The sequence below is a fragment of the Brachyhypopomus gauderio genome, unplaced genomic scaffold (genome assembly GCF_052324685.1).
Source record: "Brachyhypopomus gauderio isolate BG-103 unplaced genomic scaffold, BGAUD_0.2 sc454, whole genome shotgun sequence".
In the NCBI taxonomy this organism is placed as follows: Eukaryota; Metazoa; Chordata; class Actinopteri; order Gymnotiformes; family Hypopomidae; genus Brachyhypopomus; species Brachyhypopomus gauderio.
The window spans coordinates 40,001-59,566 of NW_027507275.1; the positions used below are offsets into that span (position 1 = coordinate 40,001).

At 53.0% G+C, this 19,566-nt stretch overlaps 1 protein-coding gene across 1 annotated transcript in view; it reads right to left on the reverse strand.

Moving 5' to 3' along the window:
• LOC143506320 (plexin A3-like) overlaps window positions 1-15,522 on the reverse strand; it is a 55,041-nt gene extending 39,519 nt beyond the window's left edge. The window contains exons 1-3 of the mRNA XM_076996293.1: window positions 14,932-15,522; window positions 14,224-14,897; window positions 11,348-11,530 (exon numbers count right to left, since the gene is read on the reverse strand). Of these exons, the coding sequence (XP_076852408.1) occupies window positions 11,348-11,530; window positions 14,224-14,897; window positions 14,932-15,439 (1,365 nt within the window). The 5' untranslated portion in view covers window positions 15,440-15,522. The remainder of the gene's footprint in view (window positions 1-11,347; window positions 11,531-14,223; window positions 14,898-14,931) is intronic.
• Between the last annotated feature and the right edge of the window lie 4,044 nt (window positions 15,523-19,566).

Sequence of the window (19,566 nt, forward strand, 5' to 3'; positions counted from 1 at the left end):
TCCTCCCCGTCTCCACCCCCCTGGTCCTCCCCGTCTCCATCCCCCTGGTCCTCCCCGTCTCCATCCCCCTGGTCCTCCCTGTCTCCATCCCCCTGGTCCTCCCCGTCTCCACCCCCCTGTTCCTCCCCGTCTCCACCCCCCTGGTCCTCCCCTTCTCCACCCCCCTCCTACAGCACCGCCCATCATACGGCATTAGACAGTTTGCTAAGGAACAGGAAATCGGAAGCATGGCCTCGTTTTGCTGGTTCCTTCAAATCTGGTTTGCTTTGCTCTGGCGGCAACTGTGGCCAATGCATTTCAAGGCAGAAAATCCCACAGAAAGGAAAGAGAATGGAATATTACCAGCAAACCAATTTCACAAGTTTCATTAATATGTATTGAAAACGGGGAGAAAGGTGTGAGTGCATCTTACGCTCGTGTGGTGGTGGTTGGGGTGGGGGGGGGGGGGGGTTGATGGTGGTGGAGGTGGTGGGGGGGGGGGGGGTTCTGCGTCGCAAACAAAACCCATAAAACCCCACACAGAGCGCCGTTCTGTGCCGGTCACTGCTGGTTCTGACAGACACTCTTCTTTTGCATACTCTAATGGGTAATCTGCATCAGGGCGGTTTGATATGCAACTGATGGTGGCTGTCGTCAAACGGGTGGGGCAGAGCTGGGCGGAGGATGGAGCAGAGAGACAAGGCTTTCCGCCATCTGTCTCTTCCAGTTATTTTACTGCCTCTGACTTGATCCCCTGAGTTAGCCAAAGCTAATTACCTTGGACAAACCATATCCATATCTAAACACTGGCAGCAGACCGACCAGCCTTACTGGCATTGCCTGACAGCCGAAGAGGCTCCCGTCAACACGGCGAGGCGGAGAGCGCGTGAGCGGCCAAGTCTCGATCCCGCACGCCCAGATCCCGCAGCAGCCGTCACAAGAGGAGTCCCGCATGCGCACTGTCAAAGCGGCGGGATGTGAAACGCAGTGGAGTCTTTGGGGCTTTTCTTGATTGGTTGGTTGTTTGTTTCTGTTAAGTTTAGAGCGTCACTGCCGTGTTCAACGCTGTGTGTGTGTGTGTGTGTGTGTGTGTGTGTGTGTGTGTGTGTGTGTGTGGTATGTGAAGCGTGTGTGTGTGTGGTATGTGTGTGGTATGTGAAGCGTGTGTGTAAGCAGTTCAGGAAAAGTTCAGAAGTTCAGCACAACTTCAGCGCTAACGTTTATATCAACCTTTACATAACATTTAGATAGCATGTCTGAGGTGACAGAGCAGGTTTGAGGTGATCTCTCTCATCTCTTAAACCAGAAACAAACCAATCACATTAAACAAACAACATCAGCTCAGCACAGATCTGACCAACTTTGTCCTGGATGAGCATTTATTTCACATCCCGAATGCAACGTCTGCCTGTGTCCCGAACACACGCAGACCCCACACACGCTGAACACGTAGACCCCACACACGCTGAACACGTAGACCCCGCACACACTGAACACGTAGACCCCGCACACACTGAACACGCAAACCCCGCACACACTGAACACGCAGACCCTGCACACACTGAACACGCAAACCCCGCACACACTGAACACGCAGACCCTGCACACACTGAACACGCAGATCCCACAGACACTGAACACGCAGACCCCGCACACACTGAACACGTAGATCCCGCACACACTGAACACGTAGACCCCGCACACACTGAACACGCAAACCCCGCACACACTGAACACGCAGACCCTGCACACACTGAACACGCAGATCCCACACACACTGAACACGCAGACCCCACACACACTGAACACGCAGACCCCGCACACACTGAACACGCAGACCCTGCACACACTGAACACGCAGACCCCGTACACACTGAACACGCAGACCCCGCACACACTGAACACGCAGACCCTGCACAAACTGAACACACAAACCCCGTACACACTGAACACGCAGACCCTGTACACACTGAACACACAAACCCCGTACACACTGAACACGTAGACCCCGCACACGATGAACACGCAGACCCTGCACACACTGAACACACAAACCCCGTATACACTGAACACGCAGACCCCGTACACACTGAACACGCAGACCCCACACACACTGAACACACAAACCCCGTACACACTGAACACGTAGACCCCGCACACGATGAACACGCAGACCCTGCACACACTGAACACGCAGACCCCACACACACTGAACACACAAACCCCGTACACACTGAACACGTAGACCCCACACACACTGAACACACAAACCCCGTACACACTGAACACGCAGACCCTGCACATACTGAACACACAAACCCCGTACACACTGAACACGCAGACCCTGCACACACTGAACACGCAAACCCCGTACACACTGAACACGCAGACCCTGCACACACTGAACACGCAGACCCCACACACACTGAACACGCAGACCCCACACACACTGAACACGCAGACCCCGTACACACTGAACACGCAGACCCTGCACATACTGAACACACAAACCCCGTACACACTGAACACACAAACCCCGTACACACTGAACACACAAACCCCGTACACACTGAACACGCAGACCCCGCACACGATGAACACACAAACCCCGTACACACTGAACACGCAGACCCCGCACACGATGAACACACAAACCCCGTACACACTGAACACGCAGACCCCGCACACGATGAACACACAAACCCCGTACACACTGAACACGCAGACCCTGCACACACTGAAGCAGAGATGATGGACGGATGTGGTGCCCTCAGGCGGAGCAGGTGGTGGTGGTTTGGGGGGGTGGTATTTTATTCCAGGAAGTGTGGACACATAGCTGTCCTTTGTGAGGACCTCGAATAATAATCAATTAGGGATAATAACGGATCCCTAATTGGGACATGTGACAGTGGCATGGCTGGTGGGAGGATTTCGCGGAGATCCCCACAATTTAGCAATTTGCCGAGACAGAGCGTCCATTGATCGAGGCCCCGTCTCGCATCTCTCACATCTCTCTCGTCTCTCTCTCGTCTCTCTCGCGCTCGCCCGCTCCTTTTGCGAGCTGAAGCATCCTCAGTGCTCGTCCTCCCGTGGCCTGCCTCTCTCTCACGGTACGCTCTGGCCAAAACGCACGTCCCCTCCCTGTGACGAATGAATGTGGAGTTTATTATGCGTTAAAGCCACCCGGAGGCCAGGCACAGGCTGGTGCGGGGGCAGAGGGGCTGGGGCAGGTGCAATCTTCACACCGTGGACCGCCTCATTTTCTGAGGTCAGCTCACGCACAGAGGTGAGTCCATGCAGAAATTGGAGAAACTGTGGGATGAGATCTGAACGATAAGGTGCGTGAAGCAACCTGGGCCACCGCTGGCGGCCAGGGAGAGTGAAAGAAAAATAACAGGAAAGAAACATTATTTCCTGTCAAATCTGAGAGGGGGGATGGCGGGAAAACCGGCATTCAAACGTGGAAAGGAGCGTGAGAGACGTGATAGCGGGCGGCAGGGCGGAACCCAGCACACTCACCACACCAGACCGGCGGGGTCACGGGGTCGGGACGAGCAGCCTGGTGCTGGACAGCTGCCCTCTCCACATTGAACGCCTTCGTTCTGACTTTAACGAAGTTACCCAACCTGCCATTCACTCATGACACAGGGCACAGATCAGAGCGGCGGTGGCACATCCTGCTGTCCCACCGGGCCTCCTCCTCCTCCTCCTCTTCCTCCTCCTCACACTACGGGACAGCTGTGAGCACTGCTGCTCATTAGCTTCCACCTGTGATTAGCAGTGCGAGGAGCTGAAGTGATTCATTTGAACCCAAACGGAGTGACCTAAGCACAGGCAGGCAGCTGTTGTCTGCCTCCCCTCTCCTCTCTCCTCTCCTCTCTGCTCTCTCCCCTCTGCGTATCTCCCCTCTGTGAGGCATTATGACATTATGATTATCTGTTCTTTCTTTTTACAGACACTGAGCCACAGCTTGCACAGCTACTCTCTGACCACGCCCCCTCTGTCATGGACACCTCCCATCTGACCACGCCCCCTCTGCCATGGACACGTCCCCTGTGACCACACCCCCTCTGTCATGGACACCTCCCCAGCATTCATCTATCATCAGGGTGCTCACTGACTGTGCTGGCAGGGTGTGGCGGGTGGCTGGGGCCCTCCCACGCCTGTACCTCGCCCCACCCTCCTGGACCTTGCTCCGCCCTCCTGGACCTTGCTCCGCCCTCCACCTTCACCAGCACACACTGGCCACTGGCGTCGTGGCGGGGCCGGGCACGGCTCCCACATGCCAGGCGTGGCTTAGCGCCCATGCTGCGGCCTTCTGTGCTCCACAGGCATGACTAACAGATCAAAGAAAAGAGGATTTAGGGTTCGCGGCAGACACACACATAGATGGAACGTAATCCACCTAAGACAAGTGTAACATGGAGGCGACTGCGATGTTTTCCAGATACGTCTTTGAGGAAGGCATAAATCTTTCCTAAGAGGGTGGAGCTGGAGCCAGACCAGCTCAGAAACAGTAGACCAGCGTGATTCCTGCTGAGCAGACCCTCCAGGGATCAAAAAGGTGCCATTTTAGTGGATGCCAACCTTGGGATTCCGAACTCCTCATCTCCTCTGACGTGTCTCGCCGGGAGGAGTCCGGCCTGCTCTCGGAGATCCACAGAGTTTATCTGCCACCTTCATCTTTCACACAGACTAATCAAGACCTTCGGCAGCGGCTGAATATCACAGCCAGTGGCATCAGGGTCCACAAAGCCCTCAATGGCAGACGTGTGCCTGTTTAAGAGCTTTAATAAGCTTTATTGGTCTCTAGTGGCAGAAAGGCCTGAAATGTCAAAAAGGGAAAGAGTTTCTATTAAATCCAATGACATTTCAATGACATTTTTAACAAGGCGAAAGGTTGGAGATCGATGAGGCCACAGAGCTACAGTTTAAAGCTCAAACAGCGTATGCAGAATTATACAGGAGAGGTTAGCCAGTCTGATCCCACACCCACCCACTCTGATCTAGCTGTCACTGCAAATCAGCGATCCACTGGAGAAAGGAGACCCAACACACACACACACACACACACACACACACACATACACACACACACACACACACACACAAGTCTGCTTCAAAGGTAGAAATCAGTGGCCAAATACAGAACTGCCACTGCTCAGAATCACAGTCACAGGGCCAAACAATATATTGCTTCTTAATACTGTTCTTTACAATGTGAGACTGTGAAAGGCTGCAATTTAATGCAGACAGCAAACCAACACCCTAACAAATGAATTCAGGTGGTTGTGATATGAAGGTGATCAATGCCCGTTACTCAAGATATAAGGGTTTTGCCAACACTGGGCCAAATTATACGTACTCTGACAACAAATAGACAAATTTGTCAAAATTGTTGAACTGCATCTAACCACATGCAGGAAATGTGAGGTCTCAATATAAGTGAAGCAGTGACTGATACTTAATCATGACTTCTGGATGTGGTAGGAGCTTTGTTACAGGAAGTGGGGCGGATTGGGAGAGGGGGGAGGAATTCCTTCCTGACTTCTCCATGTAACATGTGGAACACACATTCACACACACAAATGTACACACACACACACACACACACACACACACACACACATACACACACACACATGCTACGCACCTCTCTGGCTTGTACCGTGACAGGCGATTTACGGCAAACGGATTTAGCACCAATCAAACACGGCAAAGGGCCGAAGCAGCTCATAAATCAGCCCTGTGGGCCGTCGCCATGGCCACACTCCGCCCTTCTTTCTGATTTATACCAGCAAATTAGCTCTATTTGCCATCCAATCAGGTGTCGATCTGAACAGGGTCAAAATCGGCAGGAACATGGGCAGTGGAGATCTACATGGGCAGTGGAGATCTGGTCTGATCTGCTGGCTGCTCTACCACCTCCATCCCTCCCAAAACATCTCCACCCTCCCCACTCCAGGGTATGTGTAGGGACAGAATGGGGAGAGTGGTGTGATCTGTCACGGACGGATACCCGGAGGGGACAGAAAAGAAAATGATGCTGAAACAAGACAATAAAATTCCTTTCAGTGCATCCCTGATGAAATCCATGATAGACACACTTGTGGATCCAGACACAGACACAGCTCTAGATATAGACACAATTCCAGACACAGACACGATTCCAGACACAGACATAGCTCCAGATATATACACAATTCCAGACACTGACACAATTCCAGACACAGACACAGCTCCAGATATAGACACAATTCCAGACACAGACATAGCTCCAGATATATACACAATTCCAGACACTGACACGATTCCAGACACAGACGCAGCTCCAGATATAGACACAATTCCAGACACAGACACGATTCCAGACACAGACGATTCCAGACACAGACACAGCTCCAGATATAGACACAATTCCAGACACAGACATGAATCCAGACACAGACATGGATCCAGACACAGACATGGATCCAGACACAGACACAATTTCAGACACAGACACAGCTCCATATATAGACACAATTCCAGACACAGACACAGCTCCAGACACAGCTCCAGATACAGACACAGCTCCAGACACAGACACAGCTCCAAATACAGACGCGATTCCAGCAAGTGCAGCAGTCGCACTTTTATACAACTAGAGATCCACTGAGCTTTAACCACTGCCTAAGTCCGTATGCACAAACCTGCTGGCAACAGCACTGCGGTCAAACCAATAATCAACCTAGAGGCGGAGCAGGTCGTTAGGTCGTTTCCATAACAAATGGAAAGTTGTTTGAAATGAGATCTAATCTGATCCGTTCAATCACGTGCTGGTGCAGTTGTTTTTTTAATAAATTCACCACTACGGCTTGTCAGCACATAGAGAAATCATGGGCTGGAGTGTTTATCTTTATGAAACATAAACACGATAATGCTGTCATGTGTAATGGGATATGCCTCTCTTTTAAAAAAACGTGGTGGCTTTCGGAAAGGAGAGGAAGGCCGATACAGTTCGGAGGTCGACTCAATATAACTGCTTAAAGCTGGTGATATACTGTAACCACCTTGAGACTCTTTTAGCTGCTAAACAGACTATACATTAGAGCTATATAAAAAGACCTTATTAAGAATTCTAGTGTACCCACACACGTCCTTTGGTCTGCATGCCACTGTGATATAGAGACATATGAAACCGGAATGTGCACACGCACACACGCATGTACACACACACACACACACACACACACACACACACACACACACACACACACACACCTGCGCACACACATTCGTCCACTGCTGCTGCTGGGGCATTCCTTAGCCGCTCACCCCCAACAACCCCGGGGTGATTTCCCAGCGGTGAGATCAGTGTGAGGGTAGTGCGGCTGCGCTGAGTACAGCACGTCTGCACGCCGGGCACCGCAGGTGCGGCTGGCGGAGCGCGACTCTTATTTATTTTCGTTTGGCTTTACATTCGGCAAAAACGGCCCTGCCACAAGGAGGAGGGGGTATTTGGGTTTGGGGGGGGTTTCCCAAAGACAAGCGGCATCACACTGCCCCCGAAAGACAGAGGTGTAAGGGGGCAGCAGGTGGTCTCATGCACGCCGTTGTGAATTTCTCTCGTTCCCACCTGTGTCTGCTCTGCTGACAGATGCTGGCGGCCCTCCAGTAAGGGCCCACTTGTGTGAGGGCGGGGCCAGGGCCAGGCTTAGGAGCTCCAGCCAATGTGACGGCCCCTCCTTGGATTTACACGCCTTGGGTTTCGCTGGTTTAGCTGCAGTCATTAGCGGCCATCAGACGCGAGTGCATGAGGGCGATGGCAGGGCTGATGGCACACTGGACTTATGGCACAGACACGTGCGCGCAGTCTGGACCCAGGGCGCAGACGTGTGCGAGATGTGAGATGGTGCTGCCCCCGTGCAGATGAAACCGAGATCAGCGCTATCTGAAATGAATGCGGAAAATGGGTGGAACAGAATTTGCTCTGCATGAATGTTGACCACACACCGTCTTCCCAAACAAGAAAAATATCAACTTTATGATATGATCAGAAGGATAAAACTACAGCACAAAGCACACAACTCAGTCTGAATCCTACACTCAAACACACACACATAGCACACAACTCAATCTGAATCCTACACTCAAACACACACATAGCACACAACTCAATCTGAATCCTACACTCAAACACACACATAGCACACAACTCAATCTGAAACCTACACTCAAACACACACATATAAAACATAACTCAGTCTGAAACCTACACTCAAACACACATATAGCATACAACTCAATCTGAAACCTACACTCAAACACACACATATAAAACATAACTCAGTCTTAAACCTACACTCAAACACACACATTTGGAACATAAATCAGCCTTAAACCCACACTCGAACACACATATATAGCACATAACTCAATCTGAAACCTACACATCAAACACACTCATATAACACATAAGTAAATCTGAAACTTACACATCAAACACACACATATAGCACATAACTCAATCTGAAACCTACACTCAAACACACACATATAACATAACTCAATATGAAACCTGCACTCAAACACACACATATAACACATAACTCAAACTGAAACCTACACATCAAACACACACATATAGCACATAACTCAATCTGAAACCTACACTCAAACACACACATATAGCACACAACTCAATCTGAAACCTACACTCAAAAACACACATATAGCACACAACTCAATCTGAAACCTACACATCAAACACACACATAGAGCACATAAGTCATTCTTAAACATACAGTCTAACACACACAGAGCATCCTGCTCAGACTTACACCTACACTCAAACACACACATAGAGCACATAACTCAAAACAGAGACACACACACACAAGCACCTGATAACATCTAAAAAATGATGTGACCGGTCACAGTACAATAGCACATGCTCTTTCTTGTTTTCTCTCTCCCCCCTCTCTCTCAGGCTATCTCTCTTTCTTTCTCCCTCTCCCTCTCCCTCTTTCCTCTGTGTTCCTGTTAACTAGCACCGGCCTACAGAGACAGGAAGCACTAAGGGATCATGGGTGATTTCCGTATGGCTCGAGAAAAGCGGCCCGCGCTCTCTCTTCTGCTGCCAAAACAAACACATCATGGCAAGAGGAGATATGGAGCAATTACCCCCGCCGCTCTGAAGTGCCCCAGCCTGCCGCCGAGCAGGTAGACCAGCTCAAGCCGCCCCACACTGCCAGCCACTCAGCCCCGCGCCTCACAACCTGCAGGAGCGCTGGTGTTTTCACACAATTCTCCTTTGACTATTATCTGAGACATTTGTTTACATTTGAGGAAGGAGTGTTGCCTGCCCTGCTTTTGGTTAAGTCTAACCACGTCGGGCTACTGGCGGGGGCACGCAGCCAATGGAAACGCAGCATTCCAACGTGTTCATTGATTGCAGATGCCAAGACGAAAATCATTACCCTCATTCGCCGCAGCCCCTGGTGCTTATTAATGACCTCGCCCTAGGCCGCACCCACGCTGAGGCACGGAGCCGATCGGGGTTCCAGGTGCACGCCCAGCTCCGGCACGCGGCTGTCCGATTGGGCGGAAGATAGGCCCGCCTCCCACGCACGCTGCAGCACTGGCCTTGTAATGACCGGGGCGCCTTCGCTGCCACTGCGGTTATAGTGATTAATTGTGTTTAGTTCACCCTTCGTTTTTTGCAGCGAGAACTACTTGATTTGAATTCAGTGCCCGTACTCTTAGCTAGCACGAGTTAATTGCGGCCCATTATAATTAGCTTATTACCGAGTCAAAAACTGTGATAAAGCATAATGTTGGATTCCCACCACCACCACCTGCCCTAAAACAGCCTGGACCACACGGCGAGTTGCGCACGGAGTGTGTTCTTAGTGGTACAGAGCCGGGCGCAAAACCGAGTGCTTCCAGACGGCGTATCTCGAAGAGCGAGGAGCTCTCCCCCTGCGTGCACCCCTCACACCAGAGGTGTGTGATAAACACACAAACGCCCTGTGAATTATGCCCCCGGAAAACACAACAGAACGTCTGGCTATGGAGCTCCAGGCTCAGACCACCCCAGCCACACAGAGCCCAGCTGCACAGACCCTGGCTGCCCAATCCCAACTCAAACTTCATTTGGATTATTACGTCTGAGGCGGAAACAGCCGTGTCAGCTTCTCCGTTTCTTCTGCATCTTGTGTCTCATGGTGAATTTATCGAATTTAATTTCTTTAATGTGCGATTCTATCAATGAACTGTAACCTTACTCCAGCAGAAATGCATCATTTTACATAGATGATCTAATACGGGATCTGGGGGGGTTTGTTGGCTGAAGAAAGTTAAGTTTTAATGCCAATTGGGTTTCTACCCCCTCTGCTCTCCCACACACACACAGACCCCCATGATTGTGTCAAAGGTTATCATATGCACAGGCTGAACCATTTATTACTCTGAAAAAAACCTCCAGCCAGACACTCCACCCCCATCCAACACCACCACTATTGTCGTGCCCCCACCCAACACCACCACTATTGTCGTGCCCCCACCCAACACCACCACTATTGTCGTGCCCCCATCCAACACCACCACTATTGTCGTGCCCCCACCCTCCATCTTCACTGGTTTGCTGGCTGCTCCCTTAGCTCCACCGCAACTCCGAGCAGACGAGTTACTCGAGAGACGCTGTCAGTAGCACGACAAAACGGCAAAAGAAACGCTGTTTGCAGCTTGTGAGATATTTTCATAAACTCAGAATTGACCGTATTATTCTTCTGACTGTTTCCAGCTGTTCTCTGCTCTCTGATATGGCTAGTCATAAGGTTGTGGGTTTTTATGGGTGCTTGCCGGGTGTGTATGCGTGTGCGTATGTGTGTGTGTGTGTGTGTGTGTGTGTGTGTGTGTGCATCTGTGTGTCCTGGAATGAAGGGGCGAATGCTTTCTACGGTCTGAGGTGTATCTCCTTACAGGCGAACACATGTGCAGTGGTACGACAGGATTAACCCCCCCTCACCACTATCGCTTCATCGGCACATTCTGGCTTGCACCACCTCAGCTAACACCACCTCACAGAGCCAGCTGTGACAGTGTTCACACACCCACATTTCTCCAAGGATCAGCTTTCCAAACTCCACAAACGCTAGTACAGTCCTGTCCAATGACCACACGCTGAGCCAAGGAACAGGTAGCAATCGAATGTGTTTCATTCCGGCGAATTTCACCTACGGCCTCACGCCGTACCCGACACTGTCTCGGGCTAACCTCGGCGATACCACGCGTCCAACACCCACCTGCACGCGCTTCTTAGCCGCTCCACGCATGTGAAGTCTTGGGGGATTGGGCGGTGGGGACACGCAGGGGGCGCTCTTACCTTTTTGAGGTATCCTGTCCGTGTGCCCACAAACACCACCGAGTAATCTTCGTACGCGTAGGCAGCGACGGCAGCCATGCCGTCCGTCCGTTCCTCATACAGCGGAGTGCCCTCGATGACGTGCAGACCCCCCAGTGGGTGGTTCAGCACCTGGCCGCAGAAATTGTCGGCGACCGGCTTGGGCTGCGGGACGAGAAGGAGAAGGACAAGGAGGGTGAGGAAGGCACGACACCAGTGGGATCGACGTGATTTCCAAGTTCAAAGGTCATGGTGAAACATTCGGAGGTTTGAGAATGAAGTCATTGCTTTTGTTTAGTGTCCCAGGACAGGTTAGCGCTAATCTGACCTGAGGATTACACACTGGCCTCGTCTGCCAAAGAGAAGTGCTGGTTGGTATGTGGGACAGGAAACAGAGGAGGAGTGGAGCGAACCCCCTCAGCAGGGGGAGGTCAAAGGTGACGGCAGTGGGATTACACCGCCACTGACGCACCCTTACCGAGCAGACATGACATCATCCGGCTATGTGTCTGAGCACGAGGAGCTCGCCACTTTGAAAACATCCTGGATAGAGTCTACGGCCAGCCCCCAAATCGCCAACCCTGCCCTGTCACGCACCGATGGGGCCACGAACCAACGGTCAGCCGGGGGTGGATGAGCGGCGAAAACCCCAAGTTCCAAAAATCAATCGTGTTTAGTGCATGTCTGCTAGGCTAGGCCGCTGGTGATGTCATTGACCAACTTGTACCCCTCCTCCCCCCGCCCCTCCAACAAGCCTGGCTCGATGACATCATCATCCCCCACAAGACTTCCCTTCAACCCCACCGTCTGTCTCAGTATCTCACGGCCCCTCCCTCACTCACCCCATCTCTCCAGCTCGGCCCCTCCCCACCTGGGTAAAAGCCTCTCCTCAGCACCGCTCACATGGAGGTCAGACTCACCCTCCAGATGACTTCAACATCCACCGCACTAATACCCTGCCAACGCTCTACCCCAAGGCATCTGATTTAAAGCCCTGGCCATGGGTGTTTCGACCGTGTCTCCCCAGGGCTGATATAACTCAGCCTGTAACTCACACGCTAATGGTGGTCTGTAATGTTCATGCCTGAAGGTGACACAGCACATTTTCCTGTAATGCTGTCTGCCTTTATGTGGCCTGTGAGTCCACGTACGTAGACCTGGGGCTGTATGCAGATTTTGGGCTGTATGCAGATTATTTTGCCGTATCTCTGAGGTGGAATAGAGGGGCGTGGCCTTGACATGGATGACTCAATCAGCCCTGGTACCCTGGTACCCTGGTATCCTGCACTACCTTCTTTGTTTTCCAGCGACCATCCTGGTGACTGCAGGGCGGGTCGTGTGTGTGTGTGTGTGTGTGTGTGTGTGTGAGCCCGTTTCTGGGGCGGGGTATGGTTGGAGTCAGTGGTCTCGTTTCAGCAGGTTGAAGGATAAATGCCGTAAATGAGACAGAAGCGTGAGGCTAGCACGCACGCCCCTGTCACAGGGTGCGGCCCTGCTACGGCGCATGAGCCCAGGTTAATAAAGCCCCTCCGACAGCTAGCACCCCCCTGCATCAGTCCCAGCTACCCTGGAGCTAGCTAATAAACACAAGCCCAGTCACTCGGCCACAGACGAATCAGGTCATCCTGCCCCCCCCCCCCCCCCCCCCCCCCCCCCCCTCCATCTGCTCAGACTGGCCTGAGAGGTGTTGTACCATTATTCTCAACGCCATTACGCAGCTAGACAAATCATTGTCTCTGCCCACAATAAAGCCTCCTCTCCAAAAACCAGTTCCCATGTCCTAGTTCTGCGGCCTGGCTTTGTGTTGGTGGTTTTTCTGCTTTCCCAGGGAGAAATGCTGGGGTCATTACAGCTTTCATAGACACCTCAGCCAACACCCATCAGGGTAACTTATCCCCCACAACGCAGTCTGGGATAAAGTGTCAAGAAGGAAAAGAAATAATACCAACAACAACAACAACAATAAATATTAAATAATTAAGTAATTATTTTCTAAGCATCACAGATTACAAAAAAGGAATCTTGTAATGCAGACTAGCTCATACAAAACAGTAAGTTTTGCAAATATAACCGAAGCTACATTTTGAGTTTGTATTGTATATCTTGTCTTCATATATGCTTAACCTGAATCATGTTTAAAATGATACATATACAGTACATTTTCAAAAGGAGATCGGAGTTAAGCATCAAGGCAAATAACTCAACGTCAATGAGCTATGTCATCCTCATCAGTAACAATGTACCGTGTACTCAGAGGAGAATCACTTCCCCAAACACATCCTCTTTTTCCTGAGGTCATATTCAGAGCACTTCAGACACCGCTCTCTTCAGCGAAGCACAGAGATTCCACCTGCTTACCTTCCATGAATGTTTAATCTCAGATACGTTACATTAAATTATCACATGTAATCATATTAATCAGCCTGACTGTCTCTCTCTCTCTACCTCTCTCTCACACACACACACACACACACACACACACACACACACACACACACACACACACACACACACATACACACACACACACACACACACACACACACACACACACTGATGAAGCTACATTAGATTCTAATAAGGTCACTGAACACTTTACATGACATTTGCAAATTGACCTTTCAGAAAAATAAACAAACATGGTAAGCAAGCTATTGATCAGATTATTGATTAAACAGAATCGGGGTGAAACTGAAACCACGTTGTTTATTCTTCTCCTATAAGCTGTCCTTCTGTACAGACCTGGGATCAGCTTCAGTACCAATTTAACCCTGTAAGACGCAACACAAAACTGACTTCAGGTCAGTGTTCAAGGGCAATGCCCAGAGCCAACTGACAAGAGGAAGCAGCATACTCACCGTCTGGAAGCAGGGTATTTCCCTGTTGAGTAACCACGGCAGTGACAGCGTCCCCTCGCCACGGTAACAGGACTTGATTCTCTTGTGCATGGCGAGGTTGATCTGTTGCAAGGTGAAGATGCACAGCACCGTCTCGCGGGGCGGGTTGGCCCGGTTCTTCTGACCCTGCGAGAAGACGACGAACAGGACGTCCTCGTCCTCCGTCAGGTTGAGCGCCTGGGCCAGCAGCCAGCCCGGACGCTGCTTGTAGGCGGCCTGGACCAGGCGGTACTCCACGCCGTCCTTGGTGCAGCCCAGCGGAAACTCCACGTACGAGTAGAACTCCGTGTCGTTGGCACACATGCGCACGATCTTGGAGGTGAAGAACTTCTCGCCGGTGGTGTCCATCTGCGTGAGCTGCGTGTCCAGCTGCAGCGTGAGGAAATAGACGTACGTGCCGCTGGAGAAGCCATAGACGTAGTAAACATCGAACGCCGGGTACAGCGACAGCGTGTCCGAGGGGATCTTGATCTGAGACGAGATGAACCCGTCCTGGAAGACCAGGCTGAACATGCTCACGCTCTCTTCATCCTCCACCAGCTTGCGGCTGGACAGCGTGGGGAAATACTCCGACTTCCCGTCGATGGCCGCACCGATGAACAGACGGCTGTCGCCTTTCTTGCGTTTCTTGGGGTCTCCGGCGGCGACGGAGGGTGGCGGGGGCGGGGCCCTCGTCGTCTCCGCCCACCACCACGCCGGCCATGCCGTCTGGCTCTCGCGCGCCCGACAGGTAGTGCTCCTTGCGTAGGTGTGGCTCGCCGAGCTTGAAGAGGTCGTCCAGGCGGAGGAATTGGCACACGCCCTGCCAGATGCTTCCGCACGCCACCAGCCGGTTGCCGGCGTAGTCGACCAGCAGGAGCTTGTTGACGTTGTCGGTGGCTTCGAGCTTGTGCGCGCAGGCCCGCACGCTGGGCGGCGGGTAGCACTTGCTGTTGTCCTCCATGGGGCCGGTCAGGTGTGAGCGCAGCTCCGTCAGGTTGGCCGACAGCTTGTAAATGCGGTTCACGGCGCCCACGAACACCTGGCCGCTCCTGTGGTGAACCGTCAGGTGCGTCAGGTGCGTGTCCTTCACGCGGAAGACGCGCGTTCCTGACGTCGCCTCCGTCGGGGTCGTGGGGAACGCCACCGCGCCCCCCGAGAGCAGAGAGACCACAAACATCCACGGCCACGCCGGCATCGTGAATGCGAAGCGTTCTTCTAGTGGGAGGGGTGTGGGGAGGGGGGGAGGGGGTGGAGACCAAGCTCTTCCCACAAGCTTTCCAAAGATTGTTCTTCTCTTGGCAATTTCAGTAGTTCATGTCTTAAGAGAGAAAGAGAGAGGGAGAGAGGAGAAAGAGAGAGGGAGAGAGGAGAAAGAGAGAGGGAGATGACACCCGGGTTAGCTTCACAACAGATTATGCAGGGGAAAAGCAATATGGAGAGGAAATATCAGCCCATTCAGACTCTCAGCTTTCCTGCAGGAGTTCTGCTCAATCTGACCCTACGGTGCTTCTGCTGGAGGCACTAAGGACTGGACAACAAGCCAGTGAGGACACCAGAGTTACTCGGAGCGCCCGCTTGTAGAGCTGTGTGTCCGACTGCCTGACCGTGACCTCAGTTTATCTGGTATGAATCCCCATCCTGGGGATTTTAAGCCAATCATAAGCTAGCAGGCGAGGTGAAATACAAAAGGTGGGACACACATTAGTGGTAAGTCTAATAGGATATAAGGTTTGAGACAGCTGTGTCGTCGGGGGAGGGGGGGGACTAGAGGAAGGGTGGTGCGGGGGGGAAGGGTGGTGTGGGGGGGAAGGGTGGTGTGGGGTGGAAGGGTGGTGTGGGGGGGAAGGGTGGTGTGGGGGGGAAGGGTGGTGTGGGGTGGAAGGGTGGTGTGGGGTGGAAGGGTGGTGTGGGGGGGAAGGGTGGTGTGGGGGGAAGGGTGGTGTGGGGTGGAAGGGTGGTGTGGGGGGGAAGGGTGGTGTGGGGTGGAAGGGTGGTGTGGGGTGGAAGGGTGGTGTGGGGTGGAAGGGTGGTGTGGGGGGGAAGGGTGGTGCGGGGGGAAGGGTGGTGCGGGGGGAAGGGTGGTGCGGGGGGGAAGGGTGGTGCGGGGGGGAAGGGTGGTGCGGGGTGGAAGGGTGGTGCGGGGGGAAGGGTGGTGTGGGGGGGAAGGGTGGTGTGGGGTGGAAGGGTGGTGTGGGGGGGAAGGGTGGTGCGGGGGGAAGGGTGGTGCGGGGGGGAAGGGTGGTGCGGGGGGGAAGGGTGGTGCGGGGTGGAAGGGTGGTGCGGGGGGGAAGGGTGGTGCGGGGGGAAGGGTGGTGCGGGGGGAAGGGTGGTGCGGGGGGAAGGGTGGTGCGGGGGGGAAGGGTGGTGCGGGGTGGAAGGGTGGTGCGGGGGGAAGGGTGGTGTGGGGGGGAAGGGTGGTGTGGGGTGGAAGGGTGGTGTGGGGGGGAAGGGTGGTGCGGGGGGAAGGGTGGTGCGGGGGGGAAGGGTGGTGCGGGGGGAAGGGTGGTGCGGGGTGGAAGGGTGGTGCGGGGGGAAGGGTGGTGCGGGGGGAAGGGTGGTGCGGGGGGAAGGGTGGTGTGGGGTGGAAGGGTGGTGTGGGGTGGAAGGGTGGTGCGGGGTGGAAGGGTGGTGCGGGGTGGAAGGGTGGTGTGGGGTGGAAGGGTGGTGCGGGGTGGAAGGGTGGTGTGGGGTGGTATTGATCGAGGGTTGATGCCAATCCCTGCTACTCCCTCTCTATTCACTCAAAGCACTGCTAATAAACCTTTATAGCCAAAGCTAATGCTAATCCACTGCACATTTGTTAATTAAGCAGCAGCACTCGACCGGACCCACCAACGGCTGCAAATACACAGAGAGAGGCAGACTGGGCCATAGAGACAGAGAGACTTATAAGAGAGATAAGAGAGAGACAGAGGCAGAGACAGGCATGTGTCGAAACACTGCCGGTTCAACATTTCTACGCTACGTTATGTTAACAGCCGAGCATGTTTAACATAAGTGTCCAGGGGATCAAACGCATTGCTCTTCCGCCCCAGTCGCCACACCACCCCCCCTCACCATGGGACGCAGGGGGCCAAAGTAGCCCCGCTGCCTCTCCGCCTCGCCCCTCCCTCGCTCTTTGTTTCCGTCTCTGCCCCTCCCATGCCCCTCTGTTGCTCCCTCTCTTCCTGCACTTCTCTCTGGAACTCTCCCTTTGCTCAGTTCATCCTTTTTCTCCTCCGACGTCTATCTCTCTCTCTCTGTCTTTTTCTCTCTCTCGCTGCCTGTCTGCCTGAGCAGGATTGGGGGGGTGCGTTAAGCTCACTCAGGAAGAATGAGGCTTTACTCAGAGCTCAGATTCAGCGGTTTGGGATTTCAGATGGGTTTTTTCCCTCTACTTGCGGCTGGCACACCCTCTAAGGCAGCCTTAGATTTGGGCCGGGGAGACGCACGCTCAGCCTATTGCCAAGTAATTTTGGTTTAGTTTTAACTTTCCTTCTGCGAGATGATGTAAATCAAAAGCCTCGCAAATGGGCAGCCTTGGCAACAGCCCTGAATGCCAGTCCCATGAGATCCTATCAGAGCGCTCTGGCCACGGCACTGCCTGGACTCCTTTCATCCACCCAGTGTTAGGAATAGCTCGAAAGAGAATGTCTGGATTATTCGGCTAATCTAGCTCAATTCAGCTACAGCCTATATGCTGACATGAGAGAGAAGGCTGAAAATTGTGCAGCCGTGCTAACGCCCTGCTGGCCTCCTCAGAGCTAATGAACCCTAATTAATCATAAACTGCCTTCCTATGCACTCACAATGCTGCAAGTCAGGGATGCAAATATTCTGGGGGAAATGATTTGCCGGCACTTTCGGGCCAGACCTGAAGCCCGAGCTGATTGCCCATTGTAATGGGCCGATGTATCGTAATACGTTTGCCTGACTGTGGAAGATGGCGACGGGGCGGCAATCACCGTGATCTGATTAGCGCGGCGGAGACGCACGCTCGTGCCCGCAGGGGCGAGGCCGGGCGGCACGGCAGCTGTCTAAGGGAACGCGTCGCTTGGCCGGGCCGTCTGCGACTGGGCGTGTGCGACTGGGCCGTGTGCGGAGGAGAGCCAGCCTCCTTTTTCACAGCCCAACAAGCCTCTATCAGTCCCCATTCTGTTCCCTGCACATGCTTTCACAAAAGCCCCGCCCCTCGCTGGGTAGGCAGGTCTTAATTAAGTCTAAAGAAACACCAAAAAAAAGCTCCTAATTAGTCAAAGATTAAATAAATTAACTATATTCTCAATGTATGGGGGAGAAGAGAAAGCTCGTTTATGAAGTTAAATAAACCTGATGAAACTGCGGGTAACTGAGCTGTGAAAGCATGCCGTGTGTGTACACCAGCACAGTTTATTTGGGATGAGCAGCTTTTCTGCAAAAACCAAATATTTTTGCCCCTCCCCCCTGCACTCCTGCACACGGCTGGGGCTGGAAGGGGGGGTGGACTGATGGTGGCAGTGACACTTGTGACAGGCCCATGCCTGTGTGTGTGTGTGTGTGTGTGTGTGTGTGTGTGTGTGTGTGTGTGTGTGTGTGTGTGTGTGTGTGTGTGTGAGTGTGTGTGTGTGTGTGTGTGAGTGTGAGTGTGTGTGTGTGTGTGTGTGTGTGTGTGTGTGTGTGTGTGTGTGTGAGTGTGTGTGTGTGTGTGTGTGTGTGTGTGTGTGTGTGTGTGAGTGTGTGTGTGTGTGTGTGTGTGTGTGTGAGTGTGTGTGTGTGTGTGTGTGTGTGTGTGTGTGTGTGTGTGTGAGTGTGTGTGTGTGTGAGTGTGTGTGTGTTGTGTGTGTGTGTGTGTGTGTGTGTGTGTGTGTGTGTGTGTGTGTGTGTGAGTGTGTGTGTGTGTGTGTGTGTGAGTGTGAGTGTGTGTGTGTGTGTGTGTGAGTGTGAGCCCCCTGGCCGGCTGTGCCGATCACAGCCTGCCGTCGCCCTCTGGCTCTGTTACTGTGGCGCAGTGCTGATGAATTAGCACTTGGGCGAGATCAATCAGGGGCTGTAGACATTAGCACAGTGTCGGCGAAAAGTCACTGTACACTCAGAAACACTGCACACTCAGAACACTGCACACTCAGAGCATTGCACACTCAGAGCACTGCACACTCACAGCACTGCACACTCAGAACACTGCACACTCAGAACACTGCACACTCACAGCACTGCACACTCAGAACACTGCACACTCACAGCACTGCACACTCACAGCACTGCACTCAGAACACTGCACACTCAGAGCACTGCACACTCAGAACACTGCACACTCACAGCACTGCACACTCAGAACACTGCGCACTCACAGCACTGCACACTCAG